The sequence below is a fragment of the Alligator mississippiensis genome, chromosome 3, assembly GCF_030867095.1.
Source record: "Alligator mississippiensis isolate rAllMis1 chromosome 3, rAllMis1, whole genome shotgun sequence".
In the NCBI taxonomy this organism is placed as follows: Eukaryota; Metazoa; Chordata; order Crocodylia; family Alligatoridae; genus Alligator; species Alligator mississippiensis.
This window is the reverse complement of record NC_081826.1, coordinates 264502852-264512568: the sequence shown is the minus strand read 5'-3', so window position 1 is coordinate 264512568 and position 9717 is coordinate 264502852. Positions and strand designations below refer to the sequence as shown.

Here is a 9717-nt window from a genome sequence, read left to right as displayed (position 1 = left end):
GCCGCGTCTCGATTGGGCCGCGGGAGGAGCGCGTGACGCTGCCGCGCCCCCCGATTGGGTGGGGTGGGGGTGGGCGGAGCGCGGGGAGCAGAGCCCGCGGGACCCAAGTGGCTGCTGGCGGGGTTTGTGGGATGGCTGCCAGCCCAGCAAGCCCGTCTGCACTTCAGAGGGACCTGCTTTGTCTTCTCTGGAGCCAATAAAAGCCTCCGGAGCCGTCCGGGGTGTACCGGGGGGCACAGGCTCGGGGAAGGGCACGTGGCTTCGTGGGGGGAGCCGGGGGCCCAGCTCCTCCCCCTTCTCCACAGGGGGGAAAGGGGGATGATGGGGCAGCCCACTGCATCCAGCAGCATTCAAAGTCCCCCAGGCCCAGGAGAACTAGAGCAGGCGGCCTCTGAAAACCTGACCTCAGGCTGTGTCCAAGCAGGCAACAAGATCGCTGCCTAGACCGCAGAGAGCTGCTCTCGGGGGTCTGAGGGAGATTGGGGGGGTTGGTGAGGAAAAGGAAGAATGACAGGGCTTCCTGGAGCGCTTGCAATGCACTAATGTGTGTTTCAGCTGTTACCCTTGGCCCTTAGGCGCCACAGCCCCACATATAACCTACCTCTTGTGTTCGGGCCTTTTGGACATACCAGGCATGTCTACACGTGCAGTTAATGCAATTGAATATACTCTATCTCAGTCTCAACCCGTGGGCTATGACCCAAGAGTATATGAAAGGGTCATGAATAAACTTTAAAAATGGATTTTCCTTTAAGGGAGGAAACGATGGGAAATGACAGGTTTCCCCTTGCAGGCTGTCAGAGAGAAAGGGGAGGGTGATCAGGCAGGGGACATCACATGCATGTGCACAAGCACACATGCATGCGGCAGCCAGGCAGCATGGAGAGCAGCTCCTGCAGTTCCTCATAGGTAAATCTAGGGTGGAGGGGGAACACAGACAAAGCATTGGGGGGCGGTACACGTAGGCAACACATACCCCCAGATCTGTGCGCCCACAGCAGACACAGAGTTGTGGCCTGGGTAGACCAGCACAGGCAGGAACCAGGACCTGACACAAGAAGGCAAAGTGGGGGGGGCAAGTCTTATTGCTGCCACCCTTGCCAGGACTCCCACACCAGCTGAGCCGCCAGCAGCATGAGAAGTAACAGATGCAGGGGGCTGCACTACATTCACCTCCCACTGCCAGCTGCTCACGAGCTGGGGCAGCTCTACCCCACCACCATGGCCACTCCCCTCCAATCTTAGCTCTACCCCAGAAAGGAGGTGGCATGAGGGGAGCGGTAACAGTGGTTGGGCCATGGCATGGGGTACAGCTGTGGCCTGGCTCACAAGTGACTGGCAGGAATAGATGAGGGCACCATCCCACCCCAACCCACTGTCGGTTACTCATGCTGCTGGCAGCAGGGCTGGCCCGGGGGGCCTGGCGGCAGCAATGAGTCTCACTGCCCCACTCCACTCTCCTATGCCAGGTCCCTCGCCCTGGGCCACGAAGGCAGCTCCTGCCCATTCTGATCCGACCAGGCTGAAGCCCCTTGCCTCCTGTAGGCACACAAATCTGAGGGTATGTGCCCCCCTTGCCCCACACACACCTCCCACCTCACACACCTATCCCTTGCCCCACACATGGGGGGCTGCATCCTGGGGGTGGGGAACAGCAGGTCAGGAGTGAGGGCTACTTAAACTATTTACTGGGTTTGGGACTGGCCATCAATGTTTACAAATGGGGCCTGGAACAAAAAAGGTTGAGAACCACTGTTTTAGCTCAGTTTGAGCTGGAGTAAACTAATCCCAACCTTACCACCTACACATGCATTTAAGTGTAATTTACTGCGCTACCAGATACCGCTTATGTCTGACAGGACTATCTAGCCATGCAGTAAATTAGTTTACTGGGCCCTAATTGCTATGCACGTGTAGACTGTGACGCTTTACTGTGCAGTAAATTAGTCTACTGCACAGTAAACAAGCAGAGCAATCCCAGGGGCCAACAAACAACCATTAAAACAGGAGACAACAAGAAGGACACTACAGCACAAGCTGAGGGAATGGAGCCCCCTCAACATGACAGGAAATAGAGGACCTCCAGGAGAGGGCTCAAATGCCTGTATACAAATGCCATGAGCATGGGGAGCAAACAGGAGGAACTGGCCCTCCTGCTTTCCAACAGGGACTACAATATCATAGGGATAACAGAGACCTGGTGGGACTCTACCCATGATTGGACTGTAGCTATAGAGGGCTACACCCTGCATAAGATGTATTACATAGGGGAAAAGGGTGGAGATGTAGCTCTATTATGTAAAGGAGCAGTATACCTCCTTGGAAGCCAAAATTGGTACTAAGGAACAGCAGCCTGAGACCCTCTGGGTCAAGATTTGGGGGGGGGGGGGAGGGGGGGGATACAGCAAAAGGGACCTAACTAAGAATATATTACATACCTCCAAATCAAGATCAAACTAGATCCAGAAAGGCTACAAGAGCACGGAATATGGCTGTCGTGGGCGACTAACTACCCAGACATCTCCTGGAAAGAACACTTGGCAGGGGCGACACGTAGGGGGTGCACACAGGTGCACTTGCACTTCTCTAAGTATGGCAGTGCACCCTCTACAAAAGCGCCACCAACACTGTCAGCAGCACCTGCAGGTGGTCACCGCTCACCTCTCCGTCATCGACATCGCCAGCAGCATCTGCGGACAGTCCATAATTCCTGCTGACTGCCGATGCAGGCTGTGGGTGGTCTCTGACACTTGGTCAGCACTCACCCCGCCACCACCCACAGCACCAGTGACGTCTGCAGGAGCTCCCCCGCTTACCTCTGCCGTGGCCCCCCAGCCACCGGGGGCATGAATCGTTCATAACACTCCGCCAGATCTGACTAGTTGCATAGATTCGCAACTTGTACCAATGAGCTCTACCTAGCTCAGGAAGTAAACGGGCTGACCAGAGGAAATGCCCTTCTACATTTAGTTTTGGCCAAGAGGGGTGACCTGGTGAGTGATCTGATGATAAAGTCCATAACACTATCACTTTCACTGTCTGTCATAGGGCTGGGAAATCTGTCAATAAGGTACAAATTCTTGACTTCAAAAAAGCTGACTTCAATAAGCTAAGGACGACTTTAGTAAGTAATGCCCTACAGGATCATGGACCACAGGATAAGTGTGGATAAAGAGTGGTCATTCCTCAAGAACACGATCCCTGGTGCACAGAGGTTGTCCATGTCTATAGGCAAAAAAGGAGATATGGGGGCTGGGCGTCCATCTTGGCTCAGTAGGGAAGTCACAGATCTTCAGAAAAAGAAAAGGGAGGCTTACCAACAATGGAAGCTAGGAATAGGCCCCACAGAGAACTACATAAAATCGGCCCACACCTGTAGGAGGCAAATAAGAAAAGCAAAGGCAGTGACCAAATTCAGGTTAGCAACTGAAATCAAGGAGAGTAAGTCCTAGAAGTACTTGGGTAACAGGAGGCAAACCAGTGGAAATGTGGGACCACTGCTCAGTGCATCTGGACATCTGATCACCGACACCAAGGAGAAAACAGAATTCCTGAATAAGTACTTCACATCTGTATTCCACCAGTCTAAGAGTGATAGCCTGCCAAATGCAAATATGATGCAGAACAGTCACAGCAGAAATGATCACCTACCAACAATCAATGTACAGCTAGTGAAAGAACAGCTAGAGAGGTTGGATAGCTAAGTCAGCAGAACTGGATGAACTCTGTCCCAGAGTGCTGACTGAACTAGCCAAACATTGCAGGACCACTGGTGAACCTCTGAGAATTTGTGGTGCTCAGGAGAGGTCCCAGAAGACTGGAAGAGGGCCAACGTTGTGCCCATCTTCAAGGAGAGGAGAGAGGACCCAGGGAACTACAGGCAGATCAGCCTGACCTCAATCCCAGGAAAAATCCTCCAAAAAATTTTCAAGGAGTCCATATGCAATAAGCTTGTAAAAAGCAAAATTCAGTACAACAGGCAGCATGATTTCATCGTGGGAAGGTTATGTCTGACTAACCTCATCTTCTACAACCAGGTTACTCACCACCTGAATAAGGGAGCTGAGGTCAATGTCATTTACTTGAACTTTAGGAAGACCTTTGATTTGGTGTCCCATGAGGCTCTCAAGGTAAAACTAAGGGACTATGGGCTCAACAATTCAATGGTCGGATAGATGGGAAACTGGCTGTGGGGTCGGACCTAGAGAGTACTAATAGACAGATCTGTGTCAAGCTGGCAGAAGGTAGCCAGTGGGGTCCCCCAGGATTCAGTACTTGAACCAGTGCTTTTCAACCTCTTCATCAGTGATCTGGATGTGGGGGTGAAAAGCGCACTGGCAAAGTTCACCGATGGCAGTAAGCTGTGGGGAAATGCAGCCATGCATCAGGGTAGGCTGATGATCCAGGCGAACCTAGACAGATTAGTTAGGTGGACCAGAACCAGATGCTGTTCAACACTGAAGTGTGAAGTGCTCCATCTGGGGAGGAAAAACATGCAACAAACTTACAGAGTCAATGGTGCTACACTAGGTAGCACCACATCCAAAAGGGACCTGGGGGTCATAATTGACCATAAAATGAATATAAGCCACCAGTGTGATGCTACAGTTAGCAGACCAAACAATATGCTGGCATGCATCAACCGATGCATCTCAAGCAAAGCTAAGGAAGTTATTCTCCCACTCTACTCAGCATTGGTGAGGCCGCAACTGGAGTACTGTGTCCAGTTCTGAGCAACACACTTCAAGGATGTGGAGGAGCTTGAAGAGTCCAGAGAAGAGCCACTTGTATGATTAGAGGCCTGAAGAGCAAGCCATATGAGGAAAAGCTGACAGATATGAGAGTGTTCAGCCTGAAAAAGAAGACTTTAGGGGATTTGGTGTCTCTGTACAAATATATCAGGGGAGAGCATCAGGGGTTAGGCAAACAACTTACACCAAAGCGCCCCAGGTGAAAACCAAGAGCAACAATCATAAACTCCAGAATGTTTCAGACTAGGTAGAAGGAAAAACTTCTTCGCAGTTCATGTGACCAGACTGTAGAATAGACTTCCTGCGGGGGTAGTGCAGGTATATTCCCTGGAGGTCTTCAAAAAGAGACTGGACACATACCTTGCTGGGGTTATTTGACCCCAGCAGTCTTTCCTGCTGAGAGCAGGGGGGCTGGCCCAATGATCTCACGAGGTCCCTTCCAGCCCTAAATCATGTAGATGTTCCCACTGCATCACCTGTTTTCAGCTCTAAATTACAACCAGTACTACAGTTTTTCAGGACCCAATAAACTCCAGTAAAGTAAACAGAAGAGCCAGGGGACCTGGATAAAATTTTTAAAAACCCTAGCAAGGAAAGGCAGTAGCAGAATTGGCAATGGTGCTCTTGGGAGAAAAGGAGCAGCAGGGATTCAGGAATCTCTTTGGAAGTAGCTCATGAAATTAGTGTTTCATCCAGCAGAGGGCTCCAAGAACTCACTAAACGTATGAAGCAAGGCTTTTCAACCACTTGAACCCCAGTCACTGCAGATGTCAATATTATTGCCCAGGACTTTTTAACTTTCTTCCCTTCATTCAAATCTACCACCCACTTCAGACTCTAAATATTTAGGCCAACTTGTTAAGGACAAATTGATTTTCTTTATAGAAAAATGTAGTGTTCTTGGTTCTGGGTAGATGCCACATAATTGTTACACCAAGTCATTTAAATTGATGCTTAAAAATGAGACTTTAATTTGAGAGGCCAAAGGTTTACCAGCATTGTGGTCAACTTTAGAATGATTTTGAAATATACTTTAAAAGCCTCCAAAAGACTACACATATACAAACCTATAGGATTCACCAGGACTACTCCTCTTATAAACTCTCTCTGGCCCCATGCCTTTTCCAATCTCCATAATCCGAGTGTTTTACGCAGGGTTCTGGATTCTACTCTAGAGGCTAGATACCTAGAAGTTAGGCACTGTTGGTACCTACCTTCTAGGCATCTAGCCTCTAGCATGGAATCTAGAACCCTGAGTAAAACACAGATGGAGAGAATGATTTACTTTTGTAGGCCAAAAAAGTAGTTTTGTAGATGTTGACCACTTCCCTAACCTGTGGATGTGTAGGAATACATAAGTAGAGTGAGCTTGTGCCATAGACTACATGCTGACCAGGCATCTATAGGGCTGTGTACACATCTACCTGAGTTTAAGTCCAGAAGTAGTGTGGGAAGAACCCTCTTATCTTTCCAATCCACGAATTGAGTAGTTAAGGTCTAGAAAATAGGAGGTTGTAAGCCTCCCTTGCCCAGAAGGGGTTTAAAGCTCTCTCTCTCCATCTTCCCAACTTTCATGTTATATTTTCAGGCATTGTCATTTAATCCCTGCTCTAGCATTCCCTTTTTTAGTAGTTATTGGATATAACAGATACATATCAGTGTTGTAAGGAAGTTTCTGCCCCATTGAAAGCAAGACCCCGAGACTGGAATTTGGGTATCTTGCCCCTCCAGAGCAGCAACCACACACATGCACACAAAGGGGACTGGTCAATACCTAATCTATGGCCTGATAGTTAGACCACATTGCCAGGAAGTCAGGGTAAAAGATCCTAACCTCTTTTGGAGAGAAAGATCCTAAAATCCAGGTCTCCCATTTCCTGGGCAATTATTCCAACCACTACTTTATTAGGGCTAAAATGTAGGGCTGACTTCCTCATATCCATTACTTCTGTGTTTTTTGCTAACTACAGTTTTGTGACATACACATGCATGCAAAGTGGGCCAGTGTACCTGCTGACCACTGAACAGTCTACACACACATGCTTACAAGTCCGAACTGAAATGACCAGCACATAAACAGAGATCCTCCTAGACTCTTCCTCAGGAAATAGTTTGGTCAAACCAGAATAGCAAACTGGCATTTTGGCTATACCCAAATGGCACTGGAAATGCAGCAGCACAGGTTTCCCCAGTAAACAAGAAACTGCTGAGAAAGTTGAAGCAGAAGAGTTACATGTTAGAGCACAGATAATGCTCCACCAGTGCCAAAGTTAATCAACTGAGGTATAGATCCTTTTTAGGAGACTATGCCATGATAGTAAAGGGATGTAATGACGGAGAAAAAGTAACATCTGCAAAATGCCATCCAGTAGAAGAACTGTTCCAGGTGTTGAAGGGCTTGGTAAATCAGAGCTGCCTCTGCTGAGAAACTGAGGCCCCTGCAATCAAATTTGTTTACAATTATTTAACTTCAGAGAAGAAAAAAAGTGATTAGGTTTTACAGGTTGAATGTTACATCAAAAGAATTTAGGCTAACATTCCAGAAAAATAAGCATCTTTTAGAAGTTTTCACTTACAAGATTATCCAAGCAAGAACTTGTTTTCTTAGTAACAAACTTAACATTAAAAAAAGCAAACACATAAAACTGCCAGATTTACAGAAGTTACATTCTTTAATATAGTACAGTTTATATAAACATAAATCAATGTTTACATGTATTAAGTATATTAAACAATGGAGTTTTAGATTCTATAAGTTAGTAGTGAATCTTTTCATAAAGATTATTAAAATGCAGTTTACAGTCTCAACAGCTTGCCAGTTAAAAAGAAAAATTCTCCTCTTAGTGCTCAAAGTACTCTATACTTATACATTTTTTCCCCTAATGAAGATCTGTCTATTTGTATGCATCTCTCATGTATAAGAGTGTCGTTAAATATTCATTTCTTCTAGGTAGAGAGAGAGAGAGAGAGAGAGAGAAAAAAAGTGTCTGTAAATATATGCAAGCTGCTGGAAAAAAATGTAAGCCTTTGATCAAATTATTATCCTCTCTCTGTCAGCTTTAGAAACCCAAATAACTTATTGTAAAAATACAAGTTCTTTGTTTTGGAGTTGGGGGAGAGAGGAACGGGAGACATACAAAACTTACAGTGTAGTGTGCGTGTCAAAATCTTGATTGTCAAGTAGTTTGTTACTAATTTAAGATGAACACATTTGTGCAGGTGAAGGATTGCTTTACTGATCTTTGCTTTTGTTGATCCCATTTTTCAGAGCCTTTGGTAGCCGTTTGCCCTTGGTGTAAGCATGATACCAGAAGTGGAGAAACAGGATTAAAAACATAAAGCCATATGCCCAAATAATAAACATGAAAACTGGAAACTGGTATTGACAATCATCCATAAAATATATTTGTCCTATGTGAACTGTAATTATAATAAACTGGACCTAAAGGAAACAAAAAAAATAAGAGTTATTAAATTATCCTATTCATTTTTATAATATAAAATATACACTAGTAAGAAGCTTTAAAAATTGTCAGCACAATGCACACTCATGCACAGAAGGTTAGTAAGAAACAGAATAAGTACAGGTTTGCAGCACCATGCCCTCCTACTGTAGCGGTTTGCATAGTAATGTGCCAGGCCATAATATAATCAGAAGCCTGTAAAACAGTTTTACAGGAAGAACAATTTTAAAAATTAGGGAGTCAGTCATTTCACTTTAAAGCAGTGGGTTTTCAACCTTTATTTCATTTGCAGAGCCCTAAAAAATTTTGGATGGAGGTGCAGACCCCTTTGAATTGTAAGTGTGGGTATTCACAAACTTTTGATTGATCATAGTCTTCTTTTGCAGACCCCCTAAATATAGTCTGTGAACCTCCAAGGATCTGCAAACCACAGGTTGAAAACCACTTCTTTAAAAGGAAACAAATAGGTGACAGCTTAATCAAAAGTACATAAAATGACACAAACTCAGTAAATCAAGTTATTGAGAAGAATTACAAAGAAATTTTAAAAAGTAACCATTTGTTTTTTGTTTTGTTTTTTAAATAATGTATCTATTTGTTCTTCCCTATGCTATGCAACCTACCAGGAGAAGTCAGTGTGATGTTTAGGAGTTTCTACTTATTTAATTGACAATCTCTTTTATTTTTTATAAAACAGCCTGTATAAAATACCTATTTTTATTATTTTAAAATGCATATCCAAATCAGAGATATCAAAATCCAAATAATTAAAAAATCTGTTACTAGCTATTTAACAATGCATTACATTTTTAAATAAGTATTTATTCCTGGTGAGAATGCATATCCCAAAAGTTTAAGCAACAAATCATTCTTTAGAAATATTTGCCAAGCACGACATAATTAAATAGCTGTTACTCACTACTCCCAATGGCTTCAATGATAACTTTTGGGTGTTTAGTCCCTCTAAAAGTCGCAATCAGCACATTTTAAATACCTGACTAGGTTCATGATTTTTGCCAAACTCAGTTGAAAAAGAGGGTGAAACTCACTTTGTTATTGTAAATGAATTGTGTGAACCCAGTCCAATATTAACATTGAGTCGTACTACATGTTAATTTGCATATAAAATGATTTTTCAGCCAGAACACTTAAAATGGTTTTTGATAGTTTTTTTAGTTAACAAAAGGAAACTACTCACAAGCTGTATACTTGTCATGTACTTTTTCCACCACAAGTATTTATAATAGGCAGGTCCCAGTGCGCAAAGTCCATAGTAGGTATACATGATAACATGTACAATACAGTTCACAAGAGCGTGGAATGTTCCTAAGCCACCTACAGAACAATCAAATATTTTAAGATTTGCAACAGTTCTTTAATTAAAATTACATTTGCCGAGACCATCAACTCAGGTTTTTGCATTTTGCTTTGAGCTAGTGGGGGAGGGGGGGGGAGGGATTCCTATTCACGACTGTACACTGGGACCATGCAGGCATTGATGC

The 9717-nt window shown here is 44.7% G+C and overlaps 1 protein-coding gene across 4 annotated transcripts in view; it reads right to left on the bottom strand.

The window, feature by feature from the left end:
* Positions 1-7404: 7404 nt before the first annotated feature.
* ELOVL7 (ELOVL fatty acid elongase 7) overlaps positions 7405-9717 on the bottom strand; it is a 52130-nt gene continuing 49817 nt past the window's right edge. For all 4 annotated transcript variants that reach the window (XM_006258721.4, XM_019496101.2, XM_006258720.4 and 1 more), the window contains 2 exons: positions 9414-9550; positions 7405-8193 (listed from right to left, as the gene is read on the bottom strand). In XM_006258721.4, coding sequence (XP_006258783.1) covers positions 7984-8193; positions 9414-9550 — 347 coding nt within the window. In that variant the 3' untranslated portion in view covers positions 7405-7983. The remainder of the gene's footprint in view (positions 8194-9413; positions 9551-9717) is intronic.